Source organism: Apiospora kogelbergensis (genome assembly GCF_038363985.1).
Source record: "Apiospora kogelbergensis strain CBS 113332 chromosome Unknown utg000001l_segment0_segment0, whole genome shotgun sequence".
NCBI classification, from domain to species: domain Eukaryota; kingdom Fungi; phylum Ascomycota; class Sordariomycetes; order Amphisphaeriales; family Apiosporaceae; genus Apiospora; species Apiospora kogelbergensis.
In genome coordinates, this window is record NW_027117418.1 from 8,768,148 (window position 1) to 8,789,725 (window position 21,578).

Genomic DNA, 21,578 nt, shown 5'->3' on the forward strand with positions numbered 1-21,578 from the left:
CTGTTATACCCCAACCGTACGACGTATATATCCCTTCATTTCTCCCCCAAAAATTCACCCCAAGGTGCTTCCACCTAAACACACAACGCATCTTGAGATGAGGGAGCCATTCCGTCTGTTAGGGGTATGCCTCTTCTTTCGTTTTGTTCCTCGATAGCGACATACATCTTCACTCTCCTCCTAGCCGCCGAATACAACCGATCTATTACGGCACCAACAATCGCCGAGTCACATCAGGGCGATATCCATTTGCCCTATGAGCCGCTGGAACCATGTATTTGCAACGATGACACTCCAGGGCTGGTGGCGAGCTGTGGGAACCTCGAGAAATACGAGATATATGGGTATAACGCCGCCATGTCATGGAACGCCACATCAGGCCGGTGGAAATGCAGCTGTACATGTGTGCGATGGTTTAGACTCTCTAAATTCAAAAGTTGTATTCGTTTCTCACCGGCGTGCAAGCCACTCGCCGGTAAGTATCCTCGCAATTGCGAACTTCGGCAGGTACTGTGTAACTTAAATCAATCAAACTTCCAGAACTATTCGTATAACAACCAACTTGGCCGAGTCGCAGCGCTCTACGTGTCAGGTGGTTTACATGGGGTTCAAGAGGGTGCAGCAGGTTTGCACGCAACAAGCAGCATAAAGAGACATTTATCTCAATCAAGCTGTTCGGATGTAAAGAGTTTGGACTGGTAGCGTGGAACGTATGTTTTCCCCGACATTAGTCCCGGTTGTAATGAGTAGCGTTTTGTGTATGTGACTGGAAATTAGTGCCAAGATATAGTCATCGACATAGAGCCAGAGTTCGTCTGAACTATCTGCGTCGCATATAGGCCAGCCAAGCCCCACGTAGACTTCAGTGCTCGCAGATACGGAACTTAGATACATTACTCGTTCCCCGTGCACTCCGTAGAACTAGAGGGGATGGCGGGTGGCGGGCCAGCCGTCTGTGGGCAGAGATCGAGTGCGGGGGATCCCGGGAACGTGCATAAAGTGTGTAGCATTCTGTAATCTCGCGGCCCCCTAGCCCCCGCGACCCCCAGCAAAGTTTATCAAGGTAGCGCCTTATGCAGCCGTGTGGCTGGCCATGATTCGGTCTCCTATTCCATGGTCATATATTAACCTGCATCACGCCCCTCAACCATTCTGGGTGTGGTTCTCAGCGCATCCAACTCGCCGGATTTGCGCAAATACCGGTTTTCGATTCAGGCAATCCTCCTGTCTTTGAGGAGAATAGACTGTCATGATTGGAGCCAAACTAGTGCGGCTGGCATCCTATGCCACCGTGATTGGATGCCTCGTCCCGAATGCCCTTTCTGCTCCTGCAGATGAGTCCTCGGCGTTAGCCTACCCGAAGCAACGGGGATCCGATTATGACTACTCCAAATTCGAGTCTAACCAGACCGTCCGCGCCGATGCCGTCGTCGAGATGTTCCGGTTTGCGTGGAACGCCTACTACACTCACGCTTTCCCCCATGACTCGCTTCGGCCCCTCTACGGCAATTACTCGGACGACCGCAACGGCTGGGGCGCCACGGCCGTCGACGGATTGGATACCGCCATCATCATGGAGCAGACCGACATCGTGAACACCATCCTGGAGTTCATTCCCACAATCGACTTCACCAAGACCAACACCCCGGAGCCCAGCGTGGTCAGCCTGTTCGAGACCAACATCCGTTATCTCGGCGGACTGCTCTCCACGTACGACTTGCTGAAGGGGCCTTTCAGCCACTTGAAAGTGAATTCCACCCACGTGGAGACCCTGCTGAGCCAGGCCAGGACCCTGGCCGACACGTTGAAGTTCGCCTTCAACACGACCTCGGGCATTCCGGTGGGCCAACTCTTCATCGAGAACCGGACCTTCAGCGACGCGTCCAAGATGGCCGACGGCACCCAGACGGCCGGCCTGGCCGAGATCGGCACCCTGGTGCTCGAGTGGCAGCACCTCTCGGACCTCACGGGCGACCCCCAATACGGCGCGCTCGCCCAGAAGACCGAGAGCTACTGGCTGAAGCCCTCGTCCGAGGTCTGGCCCGGCCTGACGGGCGGCAACTTCAGCGTGGAGACGGGCGAGATCCTGGACCAGTACGGCGGGTGGGTGTCGGGCAACGACTCGGCCTACGAGTACCTGCTCAAGATGTACGTCTACGACCCCGAGAAGTACGCCAACTACGGAGAGCGCTTCACCAAGGCCGCCGACTCGACCATCGCGCACCTCCTTTCCCACCCGTCGTCGCGGCCGGACCTCACCATGGCGACGGCCTTTGCCAGCACGCAGCAGGTGAACTACAGCGAGTCCCTGGCGTGTTTCATCGGCAGCACCTTCATCATGGGCAGCACGGCCCTGAATCGTCCCGACTGGCTGCCGTACGGTCTCAACTTCAGTGAGTGGTGCGCCAACGGCTACAGACAAACGGCAGCGGGCATCGGGCCCGCGCTCTACAGCTGGGACGTGGAAGCTCTCCACTCCAACCCAAACCTCACCAACCAGACGGCGTACTACGAGCGCGCCGGGTACTATCTGCAGGACTATTACACGGCCGCAGGCCAGGCCCCTGAAGCCGTAGAAAGCTGGTACTACGCGTATCAGTGGACTGCGGACGCCTACTGGCGCGACGTGGCCTGGGCATACACGCTGGCGCAGAACCGGACCATGCGCGTGCCGGGCGGGTTCGGGTCCATTGCCAACGTGCTCAAGGAAGACGGGGGTGGTATTCGCGGGGGCATCATGCAAAGCTTCATGTTGGCAGAGACGCTCAAGTACCAGTACCTCGTGCAGTCGGAGAAGAAGGGCGAGTGGGACGTGGGAGCTGGCACACCTGGGAGCGGTGACAACAAGAACTACTTTGTGTACAACACTGAGGCCCATCCATTCAAGGTCATGGCCAAGACACCGGTCTAATTCTGTGTTTGTGGGCTGTTCATCATCAATCTGTATTAATGATATTATCTAGTTCCCATAGCACCGAGAGAGTAGGTTGATGTGATGGTTCGGAAATGCTCTTGGCCAGCAGTATCCCATATCTGCAGCTTGACACGTTTGCCATCGAGCTCGATGGTTCGGATCTTGAAATCGATACCAATGGTGGTGATGAAAGGTGGGGGGAGGGAGGTGCCCGAAGGCCGATTATTTGATTCACTACATCACTGTTAGCAAGACTGCATTAATTGTACCAAAGCCCATAACAGAGCGTTAGCAATGTGAGTATTGATAATCTTACCACCCGTTCGGCCCCGGATCTTTGGCCGTCTCTGGCCACCCGCTGGGCGGCCGCCCGCCTCTTCTAGAAGAATCGGCCTATCTTCTGAAATGCATTATTAGTATCCATACTAATCAGGAAACATCATTTACTTACCCAAGCGACCCAGCCCCAGTTGGCCACTGAGGCCGCTGCCAACACGTACCCCAGCTTCTTCCACCCATCCGCCTCCGCCTGTATAGTATGCGATTTAGTAATTGAATAGAATAGGGTATATTATCAGGTTAACTGTAATTACCTGGGCCATTCCGACCATTTTTTGGTAAAGATATTCTTCTTTACTCGTGAGAGCAAGATGCTCTGGTACCCTACAGTACAGTTAATACTCTGTAGTATAATAGTATAGATATTGTATACTAACGAAGGTGTCTGGTAATCCATATTGATGATGATGATGTTGATGGTGTTGATGATGTTGATGGTGTTGATGATGTTGATGGTGTTGATGATGTTGATGGTGTTGATGATGTTGATGGTGTTGATGATGTTGATGGTGTTGATGATGTTGATGGTGTTGATGATGTTGATGATGATGAGTGAGCGTGGTAGAACTGAACTTGCTGATATGAGGTTCATTTATGTCTCGGCGTTTATTCGACCATACGTAGCCCGGCTCTCTAATTCGGAAAGGGCATTGCATAACGGCAATATCGTCACCACGCAGTGTGGGAAAGAATGCCCAGGCTTGCTGACAAGGCCAATTCCATATACGTCATATTCGTTCGCTGCTACGCTAGGAAACATCCCAATACGGGCGCAAGGAGCACCCGGCTCTCAGCCGAGGCTCCTACCACTCAGCGCGGCAGTCAAGCATGACCCTAGGGAGATGTACACCATTAGGGCGGTCGGGCTCGTGGTTGAATGGAGTGCATTTTTTATTACCAAAAGCATATTCATAGTAGTAGTAGCAGGAAGTGATAGCATTGTGTGTCTACCCTTTACGCCTCCTACTCCATCGACGCCAACATGATCGGTATTATGTACCTATCCGTGAACTCCCAGAGCACGCTAGACCCTTGCGAATGCCACGCCGCCCCGTTGTAAAGGTATTGCGCTGCCCCTGCAACGAAAAGAGCTGGTCGTAGAAGCCCGCGGCAATGTTGTCGTTGGGCACCATGAGATTGAAAGGGGAGTGGCTCGAGAACTTCAACCAAGTCGGCTCCGTCTCGGGCAGCCCGTTCTCCGCCTGGAATCGCCGTAGGGATTTTACGATGTCGGCCTTGACCTCTTCGTCGGGCAGCACGCTGGGGCTTCCGTAGTACACTTGGGTGACGGACCGGTTGCCGGGGAGTGGTCGAGAGTTCATGGTGTAGATGCCTGGGAGCTCCGGGACTCCGTACGGGCGACCCGGGCCGTGGTTGGTCAGTTGTGCGTTCTCGAGTCCGGTGTTGTTCATGACAGCGGTGTAGTATCCGTTGGCGAAGAACTGGCCAAACAAGCTGGTTTCGTTTGCCGACAGATCGTACCCGTCCAGATTGTCGGAGAGTGGCGGAATCGTCGACAGGATCTTCTTGGCGACGACCAGCTTCGGGCCCGCGGGCGTGCTGACGGCCACTCGAACCTCGTCCAGGTTAGATCTGTACATCGATTTCACCGTGGAGTTGACCAGGACATCGGGACCCAGACTCGCGGCGGCCCGGCGGTATAGCTCGGTCACGGAATTGTGGTCCAATGAGAGGGAGCCTTGTTTGAAGCTGTCGACTTCGTCCAGGTTCAGATACTTGAACGTGTATACCATGCTGATGTTCAGCAGCGGCACAGCTCCTTGGTTGTAGAGAAAGACTTTGGGAACCAGGTCTTGCAACTGGTACTTGGCGACGAAATCACCAAAAGAAAGCAAAAGATCCGGGTGTACGGGGTAGGTCATGTTGAAGCTGTCCTGGAGGGCTGGGTAGTTGTTGAGTTGGTTCACGTAGCTATCCAAGGCCGCACCGAATGCCGTGGCGTCCGGCTCGGTGTAGTTCACCATCTTACCCGTGGTGAAGTCGACGTACTGGGGTTTGCTCATCCCCGTCAGAGGCGTCAGCGAGAGGTTGAACCGCGCGAAGTAGTCCCTGACCGTGTCCGTGTGGGCAAACACCACGACCCCGATGTCGACGGGAGTGCCCGTGTCGGGATCGAACCAGGCTTCGGCATGGCCGCCCAGCACGTCTTTCTTCTCGACGACCATGACGGTCTTGCCGTGGTCCTTGAGTCGCATGGCGCTGTAGACGCCCGAGGAGCCGCCTCCGACGATGACGACATCTCGATGGATGATGTCCCGCGAATCATACGCTGCGGGGTCCGTGGCAGAACATGGGGGGATTGCCGCCGCCGGCTAGGGTGCCGATGATGGCGGATGCGAACGTGATGGTGAGCCCGAGACACTTCATCATGGCAACGGGCAGGTGTTGACGCTAGATCTACACGTCTGGGATTGAAAACGAGTGCTGAAGCGGATGGTGAAGTTCATAAAGGTGCGTTGGTATTGGTTCTTACCCCTCTTATATTTTACTTATATACCACCTTATGTATTGACTCGGATAGTAGCAGTAGCCGTGATGCCGCACATTAGTGCATCCCTTTGACGCCAGGGATGCTCCGACGGCAGCTAAACCCCCAAACGGTGACGCAGTGTGATGATGCTCTGAACGGCCCTTGATGCCATCGATCCAAATGCGGTCTTGGCTTGATGCACGCACGTGGCACAGCATGGAGGGGCCGGGCTGGCGATAATGCAGGCGGATAATGCGCAGGACTTTTGTCGTCGACCCTCCTTGCCCCCCTTGCCGCCAAAACGGGTGGAGTCGGGCCCGTGGCTGTGCCCGCCTTTCAATGGACGAGGATGGCCGGTTGGCCACACCGACTGCCCGTATCGCTACACTTCTCCCCGTACTCGTGTCATCCTCCAGCCCAGCCAGCTGCCTCTTCTACCGGCCCGAGTCCTGTGCACATCGATCTATCACGCTACCGCCATCGCCAAGCCGCGTGTCGTATCCACCCTGGTCGCTGAGATCCCACATTCCGGGCTGTTGGCGTTGACTCGCTCGCCAGCCAAACCATGCAGGAGCCTGTCGGGGACCGTTGGGCGACGCCAGACCAATGGGAACAGCACCGCACCACCATCTCCTGGCTGTATCGCCGCAAGACGCTGGGCGAGATTATCCACATAATGCAGAAGGAACATGGCTTCTATGCAACGTGAGTAGCTCAGACCAAACAACACCCACAGCCGTAGCCACCTTGCTCTCAATGTCTCAATGGACCGCCCGCTTACACATCAGCCTTGCCAGTGCGCGCATGTACAAGCTGCGCATCCGCACCTGGGGACTGCGCAAGAACCTGGGCTTCGACGAGGCCAAAAGCATCCTGGAGCGCATGATTGGCAGGCAACAGCCACGTGACGGGGACTGGAACGTCAGCCTCTCCTACGTCTACTCGTACATCCAGCGCCTCCCGCCCGACCGACGGGAAGTGCTGATGAAGCTCTACGACCAGGTCGTCGGCAGCAAGCCCAAACCCAAGCCGCTGCCGCCGCTGGCCCCCCATCTGCCCGTGGCCCCGGGCACCGCCCTGCGCCGCGCCGAGGAGTGCAACCACAACCTGCGCCTGTTCATCCTGGGCGGCTTCGGCAACCAGTGGTGGTCACAGGACTTCATCCCGCAGCCGCGCGTCACGGAGCTGCTGATCGAGTGGTACCACATCGCCGTCGTGGTCAGCGGCGCGCTGCGGCGGCGGCGGACGGTGCAGGCGTTCCAGGTGCTGCAGCCCTTCTTCGACGAGCACGCGGCGGTGCTCAAGAGCCAGGACCCGCGCCTGTTCGGCACCACCATCGCCTTCGTGCTCATCGTGTCGGCCGCGGGCCACGAGGTGGCCGCCTCGGCCCTGCGCTACTCGGCCCAGCTGACGGGCACGCGCTGGGGCGCCGCCCACCCCTACCGCGCCGCGCTGCAGCTGCTGGCCGGCATGAGCGCCGACGAGCACCGCCACTGGCTGCCCATCATGATGGACTGGTACTACCAGTTCCTCGCCGACCAGGCCCAGCCGCGCTCCCCGTTCCAGGACTTCGTCAACTACTGCCGCCGCGCCGCCCGCTCCTTCGTGCGCCGCCTCGACGCCACGGCCCAGAGCGACGAGTACAGCAACGTCGAGGTCTCGCAGGACCTCGACGAGATCTCCCGCTCCATGAACGACTACGCCTCGGCCAACTCGCCCGAGTCGGACCAGGGCGACGGCGACGCCGACGCCAAGACTGGGGAGGCTGCGGACCTCTCGGCGGAGCCGGAGGGGCAGGGAGACCCTGGCGACGGGCTCGAGACGGTTGGCGCGGGGAACCGAACGCTCCAGCATGTCGTGACGCGGCCCACAACCACTCTCGTCGACGATCTCGTGAGACTGTCCGTCCTCACCGACCTGGAGCAGGCGCTTGCGCAAGACCCCCGCAAGGAGGTGCAGGGCGACAAGGTCCGGCAGGAACTGGACTTCCTGCTGAATGCGTACTGTGCCCGACTTGCAAGCTGACCTCCCATGACCGGGCCTCTACTGGCTACGCAGAAACCGCATGGAAGCCACCCAGGGTGATTGAAATGACTAGGCTTTGGATCGGGACAGGGCAAACGCAGGTCTGGACCGCCGGGGTATAAACATGGGCAGACGGCCGACGGCCGCTTGAAGATGGGGAGGAGGACGGCTTTCTGGTTACAGCGACGCACTTCTCCGTCTGAAAGCTGCCGTGCGGAAGGATCTTGGGCAGCAACGTGTTCGCGACGAAGGGTTCGAAGTGCTGAAGCGACGATGGATTCGGCAAGGGCTTGGACAAGGGTCTTGGGTCCGCGGATTTCGAAACGTCGACTTGATCGTGCCGACACCAGGAACATGGGCATTAGGACACAGACGCCGATCAATGCAGGATCTGATCACTTCCAGGGCCGTTGGTAAGGCCGAATACTAGATGGCGAGCCTCGCCGCGGAGCAAGACTCACGGCGGGAGAACATGGTACACGGAAGGGGCCCGTGTCACAACACCTCAGGGAGTAGCACTTACCCCTCTCAACTCCCTACAGATCGCATGCTTCAACACGGTTGTGGCGATTGCTGGTGGCACAAGGATAGCTGGTCTATTGGATCTCGGAGTAGAAGAGGGGGTAAGCAGTGGCCGTGGGTATCTCCTACTACAAAGTTTGTGGGGGCAGGGGCAGGGGCAGGGACAGTGGTATCATGGGTCTTCACTCCCATGTGCCCTCTAGAATATTGAGCTTTTCCACTGCGCGCCTGTACTCGTGGGCAGTACTCGTGGGCAAGGGAAAGGGGGAATGGGGAACAGGGATTGGGATTGGGATGGGATGGGCCATACATCATAAAGTGCGTCGTTTCGCGGACCGCACTTGAAACATTCCAAACAGTGCATACATATAATACGAATTGGATGTCAAGCAATGCCAGTCAAGTGCATGACCTACTTCAAAGTGCTCTCAATGGCTTGGAGCTATCGCAAAGGGGGTTGCTGCTATGGGAGCCCATGGGTGTGGTTGTTGGATTGGTGTTTTTTGGTAAAGATCAAGTCATGCAGATTATGCTATTGGGTCAATAATTATGGCATTGCGTCAATGGAATCGCTTTCACATGACGCCGTGGTGTGTCGTTGGTGTCGATAAGTTACAGAGGATTGTGCATGTAGCGAGGTTGCGGAGATACATCCGCGATTTGGGGACAAGGTTATTAGCTAAGCCTAAATGCGCACCCAACACCCAACGCGCGCTCGCCAGCACTCTTCTAGCCATTCGTTTAGATTTAGTTGTCGACACGAGACTGCCAGCGTTGATTGAAATACCCCGCGGCAATCGGCTTTCAATTGCAAATATTCGAATTTCGCTTGTCTGGATGGGCGAGGCAGAATGGTGCACTCGAAGCGCAAGCGTGTGCATGACGAAAACCCAGCCGAGGCCGAATCCGCATCGCGACGAACCACCCGTCACTCCCATCCCACCACTCTCCTGACCGAGCATGACGCCGAGCCCGAGAAGCCGCTGAGAAGCCGTCGCGTCCGGTCCGACACCCACGACGCGCCGACGGAGCCCACCCTTCCCATTTCGGCCGCTGCGCCCATCACCAAGACATACGTGACGAGACCACGCGACACCACCGCTAAGACATCGGACCCTGACTCGGCCGCCCCTCGGCCCAAGGTCCCCCATGCCACCATCCGACGAACGAAAAGGCACAGCGCAACTGCAGACCATGTCGACGCCGCGGACCACGCAGAGGGCAAGGAGAACCTCCAACCTGCGCACCTAGCCGACGCGAAAGGTGCTGCTGCCCCTTCTTCACCGCACCAGCGCTCTCCTGTCGCGCCCCACCCACGGCCACGAGCCCCTGGCCCCAGTGCGCCCGCAAGCCCTGACAATCCGGCCGCGGCATGCAGAGGATCAACAAGCTCCATCATCACGCCGAAACGTCGCCTGTCCATCCAACCGCAGAAGCCGCCGCCCACGCCGCGGTCCGATCGGAACATCGACAGGGTGGTGCTGGGGGACATTTCGTTCCGCGCCTGGTACCCTTCCTACTACGGCAAGGACGTCTTGGGGGATGCATCCGTCACCTCGGGCGGGAAGGCCAACCCCGGCGGTGGCGGCGGCAAGATCGGCGGCGGCAAGAAGGACAAGGAGGTGCTGCTGGACCGGCTCTTCGTCTGCCCTTCCTGTTTCAAGTACTCCAAGGAGGAGCCCAAGTGGCGCAAACACATAAACGCCTGTCTGCCCAAAGCCTGGGTGCCCGGTGCCAAGATCTACGTACATCCCAAGGAGAGCAGGACTCCCCAAAGTACAAGTGGCTCGGACGCCCGGCGGAAGAGCAAGCCGAAGAAAGAGGATGGCTCTGCTCCCGTTACGGAAGGCGAGTGGAGTGTCTGGGAGGTGGATGGAGAGAATGAGCCAGTAAGTCAGAAGATGCCGCGATTCACGTGCATGCGATACTAATTCGGTCTGCCAGTTGTTCTGTCAAAACCTGTCTCTATTCGCCAAGCTGTTTCTGGACAACAAGTCGGTGTTCTTCGACGTGGCTGGGTTCAACTACTTCCTTCTGGTCTACACGCCACCTCCCGCAGCCACACCATCCGAATCAGACGTCGAACAGTCGCCGGCAGAAACGTCAGCTTCTCGGCGCCCCCAGGTTGTGGGCTTCTTCTCGAAGGAAAAACTTTCCTGGGACAACAACAACTTGGCATGCATCCTCGTGTTTCCCCCGTGGCAACGGAAAGGCCTGGGTGCCCTGCTCATGGGCGTTTCGTACGAGATCTCGCGCCGCGAGAAGGTCCTCGGCGGGCCGGAGAAGCCCATCTCGGAACTGGGCAAGAAGGGCTACAGGAGGTTCTGGGCCGGCGAGATATGCCGCTGGCTCTTGGGCCTGGAGCTGCCCAGCAAGGACGAGCAGGAAATCATTGTGGATGCCGAGGAGTGCAGCCAGGCTACGTGGATCACGCCCGAGGACTGCCTGGCCGTGATACGCGACATGGGCATCATGGTCGAAGACGGCATGGGGCCCGGGAAGAAAGCGGACAGTCCAGCCGACGAGAGGCACGTCGATGCAGAGCAGCTAGAGGAAGCCAAGCAAGTCGCGCGGGTCAAGATCGATAAGGACGATGTAAGGAAATGGGTCAAGGACAACCGCATTGATCTGGAGAGGGCCTGTGATCCGGATGGCTTTGTGGAGGGGTACGCGATCAAGTTGATTGAGGCGGAAGAGGGCGAGGAGGAGGAAGAGGAGTAGCTGGTGCGGCTTTTTCTCATGTTGCTTGCTGCACGTTTACTATGAGATAACTAGCTTCTTTCGAAGCGTCTTTTAACGCAAATGATACCCATCTATTTTATCTTCTATCTGCTAAGCCTGCTGGTCTTCCGCACCTAATTATCGAGATGCACTGGCTGAAGAGGTCGCAGCCCCGGAATGCACGATAATTGTTGACCCCACTTGCTGTGGCTGACTCAGCGGGGGCGGAGCTACTGTGGTGCCGAATTTGCAGGGAGCTTGAGCAGCATCAGACAACGCCATCGACTCTGAGCCCGAAAAAGTTCCACGGCAGAGGCAATTGATGGGCAGCTTGATCGTGTCAAGCTTTAACCGTCCTTCGCATCCGTCACCATGATTATCAGGGAGTTTGGCGTTCGCCATGGTACGTTCTTGTCCCCGCCGATCAATCAATTGCTACGAATCGGGCCACCAATGCTAACGCGCTCATGATAACGGCAGGCCGCAAGGTGCTGGCAGCGCCTCTTCGCCGAGGACAGCAGTGCCTGAGATCGCTGTCGACCGAGACCTCGGGCACCCCCGTCGCCACCGCCGACCCGGCCGTCGAAGCCGCCCTCCAGACCAACCCCGAGGCGCCCCGGGTGCCCTCCCTCTTCGCCAGGGCCGCCAAGCCCGCCCGCCGCCGCCCCGTGGTCCCCGACACCACCAAGGCCGACTGGGAGACGGCCCAGAAGCTGAAGCGCAGCCTGGCCCCCGTGGGCGCCGTGGTCGAGCACCGCTACAGCCCGGGCGACGTGTTCCGCAACCCGCCCGGCCCCAAGGACGTCACGCTCGAGCTGCTCATGGCCTCGCAGGCGCACATGGGCCACCACGCCTCGGTCTGGAACCCCGCCAACGCCCGCTACATCTACGGCGTCCGCAACGGCGTCCACATCATCTCGCTGGAGCAGACGGCGGCCCACCTGCGGCGCGCGGCGCGCGTCGTCGAGGAGGTGGCCTACCACGGCGGCCTGATCCTGTTCGTCGGCACCCGCCCGGGCCAGACGCAGATCGTGACGCAGGCGGCGCGCCTCGCCAAGGCCTGCCACCTCTTCACCAAGTGGACGCCCGGCACCATCACCAACAGCGACAAGATCCTGCCGGGGATCCCCATCGAGGTCGTCAACGAGTTCGACCAGCCCGTCGCCGGCTTCGACCAGCACCTCATGGACCGCCGCGCTCTGGTTCCCGACCTCGTCGTCTGCCTCAACCCGCTCGAGAACTTCACCATGCTGCGCGAGTGCAGCCAGGCCAACGTCCCCACCATCGGCATCGTCGACACCAACACGGAGCCCACGTGGGTCACGTACGCCATCCCCGCCAACGACGACAGGTAAGTCGATAGCCCCCATTCTTCAAGGAGCCTCTCTCCGCCAGAAGCGCAATGCTGACCTGTCTCTAGTCTACGCTGCTTGGCCGTCATTGGAAGCGTCCTGGGCCGCGCAGGAGAAGCCGGCCAGAAGCGCCGCATGGAGGACGCCCACAACGGCAAGGTGACGTGGAACACGCCGTCCGAGATCAAGCAGTTCATCGAGATTCAGCAGAAGCGAGCCAAGTGGACGGTACGCTCGGAGGCGGAAGAGGCGGGAAAGAAGGACGGAGAGAAGGACGAAGGAAATGGTGTGGAAACGCCGGGACGAGACTTCTCCGCGGCCAAGGGAGGAAGGGATCAGCCCTACGACGAGGCCTTGGCGGAGCTGCAGGCGGAGGTGGATGCGGCCAGTGAGGCGGATGTCGGCTCGCTGCTGAGGAACGCGTCGCGCGGGAAAAATTAGAACAACCCAAAGCGAGGGTGGATTGCTGCATGCTTCTTGGGCTGTCTCACACCACACTCATCCCATTTCTACGCGGCGGCGGCTTCGGTAGAGCGATACCCGTGTGACAATGGGCTATTGTACGATGTGTATAACCTAGATGTGCAAAATAGATCTGGAATACCGACTGTATCATGGACGGTCTGCTCTTTGGTGATTGAGAGGTGCATGTTCCACCGCCGTCCACGGCAGCGTCGGCGCTGGCCATGGGCTGTGACGGAGGGTTTTCCGTCGTCAAAGAGGCTTCCAGCAGGCTAGATTGACTATCACTCTTACTCAAGGTTTTCACTCAGACAAAACATGATCAAGGACGATTACCGGGACTCGCCTTGTGGATTTCGGCTTACCTGCGCAGCAGAAGTCCCCTTTTGCTTCGTCGTCGACATGAGAGGCACAGGGGTGTCGCACTATGACCCTGGAGCCCTTCCCTGGAGTGTTTTGGCAGGGGGTTGGCACACCACTAACTCCTGTTTCTTCTTGACTATGGATATAGCCTATTCACCGGCATCTTCATATTTACATCCGGCGTGAAATGCGGAATCTTCGCTGCCCTGCCTGAATCTCTATTCGAGGATAGACCAAAGGGCTGACGGTAGACAAAAGTGGTGCTTAGCTCAGCAACATGCCGCCGGTTCACATCACTCTGAGCTCATTGGCTTGTTGGACGAGTTGCAGCATATTCGATTGGTCCCTTCGCATCTCTCCGAGGTCCTGTCACGTTGATTCCGGGCTCTCTGCTGGTCTAAGTTAACACCAAACTGGGAATTACTCAACGGCCCTGGGCTCTGCTCGGTCTGGACGCCTCATTTCTCTCTGGACAGCAGCGACAGTGGCTAGTTCCGCTGCCATCATCCTTTTCTTCAGAATTTGAAGGCCACCTCGAGGGTCATGATGCAAGACGATTCCACGGGCGAGATCCTCTGCAGCTAATCTAGCAGCGCCAAAGATGGTGTCGTTGGGGATCCCCACTCTCCGCCCGTTCGCGACTTCGGCTGCAGTGCTGACTTGGAGCAACAGCCTGGGCACGGGTTGGACATCCAAGGAGACGCCTGTGCAAGGCTGCTCACTGCAACAGGTGCAAGATATATAGTAGACCAAGATCGATGCACAAAACCTTCCAGGCATCTGTCCTCTACCAACGTGTAGACGGCACGGTCATCAATGCCGTCTCCCGCTGCAACAACCAGACCGGCCTCTAGAGTCGTGTACCCGACTGTAGCAGTGTGCTGCCTGCACTGGTGGCGCTGTTCACGCAACTACTGTGCCGCCATGGCTCGTATTGTTAGAGAAACCACGCCTGATCTGAATCATATGTACCCGACTGCTGTTTAAGTTTTCAGTGAGTATAGCAAGCTTTTGCAGACCCACTGGTCGTGGACGCGATAGACATCTCCTGGATCTGGCGGTGGAGGCGTCTCGATAAGGTACCGCGTCTCCTCTTGTGATCGAAATGGACGCTTGAAGTGGTCGATAATTTGAAAAAGGGCATCATTCTCCTCACGCTCTCATCCATGGCCGTCGTGCGCTGGATCGCCTAGCCCCTCAAGCTACGAGCAACGGCAGCCGGTCGCTGAGGAAGCATATTTCCATCATGGGACCATAAGCGGACCACGAATATCAACGATAATGGCAGCGATGTTATCTCCATCTTCGACAGATCCAACGACAAGATGGTTGTATGGATCCTCCCCGTTTGGAACGTGGCCAGCAGAATGCGTCACTCGAGTTGGTGGTTATTCTTCGCAATGTAAGTAATACTGTAGATAAAATATAGTCAAGCTCATAGATGACAAAGCTGCCACAAAGCGTAAGGTTTTCCACTCAGGGTTAATCCAATCCACCTAACAGCTTTCGAGGTTTGGGTTCCATTGGAACCTGGGGCCAAATCCAAAGCCATTTCGCTCAAATACAGATCAGGTAATTATGTATAAGATCGTACACCTTCATAAACGTTTCAATCGACCATGAGCATTCCTCTCCCTAGTCAATTCCTTTTTCTCACCCTCACGTCTTTCTCTGACACCTACGCTCAACACCCCCTTTTCCACGGTATACTCATCGACGGAAACCAGTAGGAACGATGTCTTCGAAACTTGTTAAAAGATTTGGTAGAATCTATATCCAAAGGACCGAGACAAGCCCAACGCCCCCGGCCCCGTCCTTCCCCCAGTTCGTGCGGCTCCCCGCCGAGCTCCAACTGCAGATCCTCGGCCACCACCGCGACTCCGTCTACCTCGTCGCCCCCCGTTATTGTTTCCCAGACAGAAAGCCCGGAGCCCGCGGATCCTCGTGGATGGGTTCGTGGTCTCCTAAAATCCGCTCGAGGGAGATGGTGATGGCGTCTTGCGGCGTGTGACGGGGCTCCAACGCGAACTGGAAGATCTCTTTAGGGGAAGGCAGATACAGGGGGCCGGCCGGTCGAGGTGGTGATTGTATTCCAGCAAAGGACGCTGAACGTGTGGTCACGAGGCTACACCTATGGTTACGAGTACGTAGCTAATATATTACGGTAGTTCGCCTTTGATTGGTATACAGTCACGATGTAGCAGACACCCGCATGATCCCGCCTTGTTATTTTTTTCTACAGGTGTTTCGGAAGTAAGGACATGCGTCGGCACTCCTGTCTCGCAAATCATGTTCACTTTCACTTGGGATCATCGAGCAGCAGTTGGTAGATGGAAAAGCTGGTGGTCCTGTACAGGACTCTACCAGAAGGTTGAAATTTTTACACGAAGGCGACCAGGTGCTATATACAGGTGTGCCAGAAGCCCGTCCGAAGAAATGAAGTAGTGTCCGCAACCCGCGGCGTCGGGTCTGTGTCCCCCTGTCTAATCTCCTACAGCCGCTTTTGCTGTAGGATGTCGTCGTCGTCGTGGCTCCAGGCTTTGAAATGTCTCTCTCTTGTCATTCATAATGCCACTCATACAATCGCCCCGCTTAGGAGACGGTGATGGAGGCGGAGCCGGAGCTGAAGTAGCCCTCGGTGGCGACGATCTGGTAGTCGAAGGCGCCGAGGTTCATGCCGTGGGACTTCCAGGCGTTGAAGTGGCAGGCCGTGTTGACGCTGCCGCTGGAGCGGTGGTTGGTGCGGACGGACCAGTACTGCTGGAAGGTCTTGCCGTCGCCCTCGATGGAGGGCGCGTTGGTGCGGGTGCTGACGAGGATGTCGTAGTTGGAGCCGTCGCAGGTGACGGAGCCCTTCTTCTGGGCGCCCGACGAGGGGTTGTAGGTGCCGAAGTTCTCGACGATGTAGTACTCGACCAGCGGGTTGCGCGACCAGCCGTAGACGGACAGGTAGCTGTTGCCGTTGGGCGTGTAGCTGCCCGAGTACTTGATGGTGCGGGCGGAGCCCGGGTTGAAGCCCCTTGCCGGCCACGAAGTTGCCCTTGTTGCCGCTCCACTTGACGCTGTACTGGCCGGCGTTGCCGTTGGTGTACTGCACCTGGCCCTGGCCGTCGGTCCAGAACGAGTAGTAGAAGCCGTTGTTGGTGCCCGTCTGGCTGGTCGTCAGGGTCTGGCGCTCGACGAGGGCGCGGGACTCGACCTCGGTGGCGGGCGCGGCCATGACGCCGGCGGCGGCCGAGACGGCGCAGACGAGGGTGGTGAAGGAGACCATTTTGAAGGGCTTAGTTGGTTGGTTGGATTATGGTATATAGGGTGGGATTGGGTGAAACGAAAGTGTATGATCGACAGACGGGTGATCGACGGAAGTTGGTTGGGATGGTGGGATGGGACGAAAGAGAGACTGTAGGCGACGGGGAGAAGGTGGTTAAATACGCATCGAAGAGCTGCCGAATGATCTCATGCGAGCCGTCGCCTCGAGTCAGGGACTCTTCCAGTCTCCTTCTGTCCAACGCCCGATGCCAGCGTCGCCGGGTGGATTCGCATATACCTCAAACCAGCTAAGTGGGAGGGCAAGGCGAGCCGCATTGGGAAGTCCCCTTGGATGGGGGTGGCCTAGGGTCGCATCGTCGGCCCGCTGGGGGCAGTCGAGCAGCGAGACGGCTGATTGGTGGAATGGGACTTGCAGCAGGAAGCTGGGGGCGCAGGGGTTCCTGGATGGGGTCCCGGCTCCTGCTGGGCAGATTACCGGAGTTTTTTCCGTCTATCTGAAGCATGGCAAGGACCGCTGCTTCCTGGTCGGTCCACGATTCGTGCCATGCCGCCTCACGACATGGCGTCTGTGTGTGACATGGCAATCTCATGGCGCCATGGACAGCCAACATTGTATACAGCCACGGACAATTCGACGGTCGCATTCTGGCGGATGGTGCCGAGTGGCAGCTTGGCGGCGACGGGATTGATAGGTGGGAATCGAGGCGTCCAAGCATCACATCACAGCTGGATTCAGCCCGGGCCTTTCTGGCCCCCAAGGCCCTAACCAATTTAGCCGGCGCGCGCCATGCAACTTCGCATCCACTCGGCCACTGTCGTCGGTTCCAGGGTTTCATTGCCATTCCCCAACTACCGAATGTGTGCACAGCACAGTCTGCCAGCTATGTAGAAGTAGCTAGCAGCGTCTTCCAACGGCTAATCTGGGTAGAGGCTCGAGTGCCCCAAGCTAAGCACTGCGTATTATTATCCGGTCAGTAGTCCGGCGCATCAGACCGCTGGTTAGCGGTTTGAGCCAACTTTGCTTTTTTCTTTCAGCCTCCTCTGCCGGGACTTGTTTGCCGAGATGCAATTTGCCGAGCTGCATCTGCATCAACCCAAAGCTTCAGTCAACGACATGATGACATGCCAGGAGCATGCATGGATGCGCATCCATCGTCCCTTTCATTTGCCGCCTTGGCGCGCTCTCTCTCGCTCCATTCTCTCGCCATGTCATGTCGTCGCGGTGACCAAACAGGCAAGGCCTTTGGGCGCATCTGAAACGGGCGATGGGCGGTCGGGAACATGCTAACCCCGATGCGTCGAGGAAAACGAAATTACCAAAGGAAGCAGGGAAGCACAACAAAACGCGGTGGATCGGGAGGGCGACCCGTGAAAATGATTTTCCCACCTGTCAACGGAGACGGCCATCCCTGTCGCCCCCAGTATTCGGTATGTACATACTTGGTTTAGGGAGACAACACTGCCACTACACCAATTGGGAAGTCACTGCGAGACCATGATGAATACTATTAAGCTACCTAAGCAAGCACCGTACTCTTGGTCGCGCCGTCCGGCATCCTGGCGCGCAGGATGAGGCCCGGGTGCACGCGGCCATCGACGCCGCCGTTCCAGTTGGGCTGGTACGGCAGCTGGTTGACCGTCACGTAGAGATAGCCGTCCCACCCCACGTTGGCCGAGTCGGGCCAGACGATGCGCGGGTCCCGCACGAAGGGCACCGTTCGGCCCAACGTCGAACTGGCGGCCACGTTCCGGTGTCAGCGGGGGGAAAAACATTAGTCCAGGGGATAACCACCCACTTGTAGATGAAGATGCCGTTGTGCTCGGGCATGAGCATGTACACGTTGCCCAGGCTGTCGCCCGTGAACCCGTTGGCGTTGCCGCCGCGCTGCCCGAGGTTCTTGACGTTGTCAAAGGCCGCCTGCACGGCGCCGGCGTCCTCCTGGGGGTTCGCCCGCAGATACTTGGTCTCGATCGAGTAGAGGTAGTTGGACGTCAGCGGCGAGTAGTACATGACCTGCGAAGGCCCCTCTGGTCAGCTTGCATGCTAGTGTCTGTGTACAGAGATTCACGAAGACCACAGGGGGCACGCATCGAGAAGAAAGGCTTAAGTGAGAGAGACACCCACATCGCCATACAGGCTCAGCTCGGCCCCGTCGAGGCCTTCCTGCTGGAAGTCGACCGCCCGCCCCTTCTGGCGCAGGTAGAACGGCAAGCCCTGGTAGCTCGGCACCACCTGCGCCACCCTCAGCGTGCTCGGGTGCCGGTCCAGCTGCCGCCAGCTCGCGCCCGAGCCCAGGTCCAGCACGATGAACCCGTTGCGGCCCTCGTCGGAGCTGTCGACGATGTACGCGACGCCGCCGCCGCCGCCGCTTTCGGAGGAGGACGAGGAGGCGTTGCGCCGGAGATCGAAGCGCACGTCGTTCATGTACGAGTCCGGGTAGTGCACGTCGGCCGGGAACGTGTACGTGCGCGCCACCGCGTCGGTCGCGAGGTCGATGGCCACCAGCTTCGGCCCGCCGGGCGCCGCGTACGCCGCCGTCGTCGAGCCGTTGACCGTGGGCCGGCCCGTGTCGAGCACCCACAGCGTGTCGTCGGGCGTCACGTACAGCGCCTGCACGCTGACCAGGTGCGTCGCGTCGGCGCTGCCGAACGGGACCCCCCGGGCACGCCGTCGGCGCCCCCGGGCACGAGCCCCCCGGCGGCGTGTTGAGCTCCTGGCTGGGGTACGCCGCCTCGGCCGTCTGGTTGACCACCTCGCCCAGCGTGTAGCGGTAGTCGCCCCGCGTGTAGCAGGCGAAGATCCGCCCCCGCCGCGACACGGCCAGGCCGATCGGCCACTGGTCGTAGAAGTAGTGGTGCTCCTCCACGGGCGGGCCGTACGTGCCCGTGTCGACGCGGACGTGGCGGGCGCCGGCGGTGGCGAACGTGCTGCCGAGGGATGCCGGGAAGCTTGGGGGCGGCGGCTGCGCCAACCCGGCGCCTACTAACATCGAGGTGAAGTGAACTGCTTTCATTATGCCGGGACTTGGTTCATGCAATTGCCAAGAGTCAGATGGTGAGCTATCGAGGGAAGGGTGTTTCTTTTCCACTGTGCCGTGCGAATGAGCTCACATTTAAGGCGAATGGATAAAGCCCCTATCAGACCGTAGGAGACATGCGATGTCATTGCATTCCCCGCCCGCCCCCGGGAGATCAACAGGCCGATGCAGAGTGCCCAAACATAAACCGGCTAACGATGCGCACATGCATCTGCAGCAATTACCAACTCTGACGGATTCGGCCATCATGTTGCATCCACCCGGAGTCCATGACGTGTTGCGACGGTATGCGCCCGCGGGGTTGGCAACGGGTGGCTTTTGCGATTTGTCCCCCTCCGAGTCGGCCGCATTACCCCGACCCAACGCCACTGACGAATGGCCTCCAGCCGGCATATGCTCGTAGGTTTGTCTACCGAGAAAAGCCCTTTACGCATTGGATGTTCTTTTTGACTCGTGGTCGTATTCCCCCCAATCCAATGCCCCGCGGGGTAATACGAGTGAGTGGCTTTTCGAGAAGCCGAACGCTAGGGGCCGACGCAGGTCAACAACGTACTACCTTGGAGGCCACAATCGCTGTGCAGCATTCGCATCCTGTCCACGTCTTTGTTCCTGATCTACTCGAGTCTCCCGCCAGGGTTTGCATCGTTTGAAGTCCTCTGGAAGAGCTTTGCAGTGATGTCGAGCCCTTGGATCGAAGATGTAGTAGGAGTACCGGAAGCAGGAAACTGTTTGTGACCAGAAGGCTTTAAGCCAGCCTGTGCTTCTAGTCGACAGGCGACGTAGCTCGGCCGTAGCACCGTGGCGATCTGCAATTTGGTTAATTGGCACACTTCCATTTGGGCTAGTGACTTTACTTCTCAATGACGCTTCTCAGAAAGCCGTCGAGTCCAAGGGCATCGACGCCCCCTCTCAATTCCAGCATCCGAGCATGGGCGTCCAGGTGCACTTTCCATTCCTCCCGGTTCCCAAGTACATACTGCGTGATGCCATGTCAGCCATTTCTTCCTCTGTTGCATTTTACCATACTGCGTAATCTCACTCTATCCAGAAGATATATCTCTTACCGACTCCGTAAGTAACACCATAACCATAGCCACCGTGGCGTCGCTGGTTCTCCGGTCTTCCGAAGACAGGCAACGGTTGACCCATTGGATGCACTGCTGCTTGTAGTTGGCGTACATGGCGGCGTAGTAGCTCCCGGAATCCCCGGTGCTCTCCAGGCTTCGGCAGGACTGAAGGAGGAGTGTGGCAAGGAGGCCGGGGTCGGCCAGGGCGAACGGTAGCCAGCACTTCAGCTGCATGCTGGTAAACCAAGGCTGGGCGTCGATACCAGTCTCGAGGCAACGTCCCTTGTTGGTCAGGATAACGTGGTGGATATCTGGGGGCATGTGTCAGACTGCGTCCCTCAAGTCAAAGCTGGGCAAGGATGCATACAGTGGTCAAGTAGCGAGGTTTCGTGGGCTGAGAGTGTCCGGACTAGGTTCCAATGCGGCTCTTTGACGGACAAGGGTTGGGCCAACACTCTCTGTGGTAGCAGGGCCGTTGGACGCTTCTCGCCATCTTCGCCCCTTTGCGCCCTGCATCGGCTCGTCCCGGTGGGGTCGCTGGTGGCTTGTTGGCTCCGACGAGCACGGTGTTTGGTTCTCTCGTGGGTCTTGGCCGCCCGCGCGCGCATCTCTTTGGCAGCATGCGACCTGATCCGACTGAGACTCTTGGAGGTCGAGGCCTCACTCGGATGCGCCGTGTTGATGAACAGAAAGCCAATGGGCTGGGTCTCTGACGGAGCCATGTTGATTGTCTTGGGTCCGTCGCTCCTGCAAAACGTCTTCGTCCTCTGGAACGTTTCTCCAAAAGAGGCATTTGCTGACTTGGCGGCAGGGAGGTCAAGATTAGTAACGGCCAACTCGAAATCGAGGAAGCCAAACGATTGGATCCCTTTGTTGTCGAGCAAATTCCTAAAACGGATTAGCTGGCCCGCCACGAGGGAGCCACTCCTTTAGCCCGCGATCTGCACCGCCTAGCCCCGAGTGGAACATCTTCATCTAGAAGCATTCCAGCCGCGTATTGCGATGGTTTTCTAT

The 21,578-nt window shown here is 58.1% G+C and overlaps 9 protein-coding genes across 9 annotated transcripts; 4 read left to right on the plus strand and 5 right to left on the minus strand.

The window, feature by feature from the left end:
• Positions 1–1,249: 1,249 nt before the first annotated feature.
• On the plus strand, positions 1,250–2,911 carry PG998_002861 (uncharacterized protein; the record flags this gene model as incomplete). The annotated part of the gene is made up of 1 exon (XM_066869679.1): positions 1,250–2,911. The coding sequence occupies one exon, from the start codon at positions 1,250–1,252 to the stop codon at positions 2,909–2,911; it is 1,662 nt and encodes a 553-aa protein (XP_066738094.1).
• Positions 2,912–2,955: 44 nt separating this feature from the next.
• On the minus strand, positions 2,956–3,845 carry PG998_002862 (uncharacterized protein; the record flags this gene model as incomplete). The annotated part of the gene is made up of 5 exons (XM_066869680.1): positions 2,956–3,148; positions 3,231–3,307; positions 3,366–3,443; positions 3,508–3,577; positions 3,631–3,845. The coding sequence occupies 5 exons, from the start codon at positions 3,843–3,845 to the stop codon at positions 2,956–2,958; spliced, it is 633 nt and encodes a 210-aa protein (XP_066738095.1).
• A 400-nt stretch (positions 3,846–4,245) lies between these two features.
• On the minus strand, positions 4,246–5,721 carry PG998_002863 (amine oxidase- flavin-containing superfamily; the record flags this gene model as incomplete). Its single annotated transcript, XM_066869681.1, has 2 exons — positions 4,246–5,543; positions 5,694–5,721. The coding sequence occupies 2 exons, from the start codon at positions 5,719–5,721 to the stop codon at positions 4,246–4,248; spliced, it is 1,326 nt and encodes a 441-aa protein (XP_066738096.1).
• Positions 5,722–6,309: 588 nt separating this feature from the next.
• On the plus strand, positions 6,310–7,769 carry PG998_002864 (uncharacterized protein; the record flags this gene model as incomplete). The annotated part of the gene is made up of 2 exons (XM_066869682.1): positions 6,310–6,449; positions 6,542–7,769. The coding sequence occupies 2 exons, from the start codon at positions 6,310–6,312 to the stop codon at positions 7,767–7,769; spliced, it is 1,368 nt and encodes a 455-aa protein (XP_066738097.1).
• A 1,373-nt stretch (positions 7,770–9,142) lies between these two features.
• On the plus strand, positions 9,143–11,012 carry PG998_002865 (histone acetyltransferase; the record flags this gene model as incomplete). Its single annotated transcript, XM_066869683.1, has 2 exons — positions 9,143–10,180; positions 10,236–11,012. 2 exons carry the CDS (start codon positions 9,143–9,145, stop codon positions 11,010–11,012), a joined length of 1,815 nt encoding a protein of 604 aa, XP_066738098.1.
• Positions 11,013–11,384: 372 nt separating this feature from the next.
• PG998_002866 (mitochondrial 37S ribosomal protein uS2m) lies at positions 11,385–12,805 on the plus strand (the record flags this gene model as incomplete). The annotated part of the gene is made up of 3 exons (XM_066869684.1): positions 11,385–11,415; positions 11,493–12,363; positions 12,433–12,805. The coding sequence occupies 3 exons, from the start codon at positions 11,385–11,387 to the stop codon at positions 12,803–12,805; spliced, it is 1,275 nt and encodes a 424-aa protein (XP_066738099.1).
• A 2,976-nt stretch (positions 12,806–15,781) lies between these two features.
• Positions 15,782–16,460, minus strand: PG998_002867 (putative endo-1-4-beta-xylanase A precursor; the record flags this gene model as incomplete). Its single annotated transcript, XM_066869685.1, has 2 exons — positions 15,782–16,174; positions 16,221–16,460. The coding sequence occupies 2 exons, from the start codon at positions 16,458–16,460 to the stop codon at positions 15,782–15,784; spliced, it is 633 nt and encodes a 210-aa protein (XP_066738100.1).
• Positions 16,461–17,976: 1,516 nt separating this feature from the next.
• PG998_002868 (uncharacterized protein) lies at positions 17,977–19,473 on the minus strand (the record flags this gene model as incomplete). Its single annotated transcript, XM_066869686.1, has 4 exons — positions 17,977–18,193; positions 18,256–18,473; positions 18,585–19,101; positions 19,127–19,473. The coding sequence occupies 4 exons, from the start codon at positions 19,471–19,473 to the stop codon at positions 17,977–17,979; spliced, it is 1,299 nt and encodes a 432-aa protein (XP_066738101.1).
• Positions 19,474–20,347: 874 nt separating this feature from the next.
• PG998_002869 (uncharacterized protein) lies at positions 20,348–21,286 on the minus strand (the record flags this gene model as incomplete). Its single annotated transcript, XM_066869687.1, has 3 exons — positions 20,348–20,473; positions 20,562–20,875; positions 20,932–21,286. 3 exons carry the CDS (start codon positions 21,284–21,286, stop codon positions 20,348–20,350), a joined length of 795 nt encoding a protein of 264 aa, XP_066738102.1.
• Between the last annotated feature and the right edge of the window lie 292 nt (positions 21,287–21,578).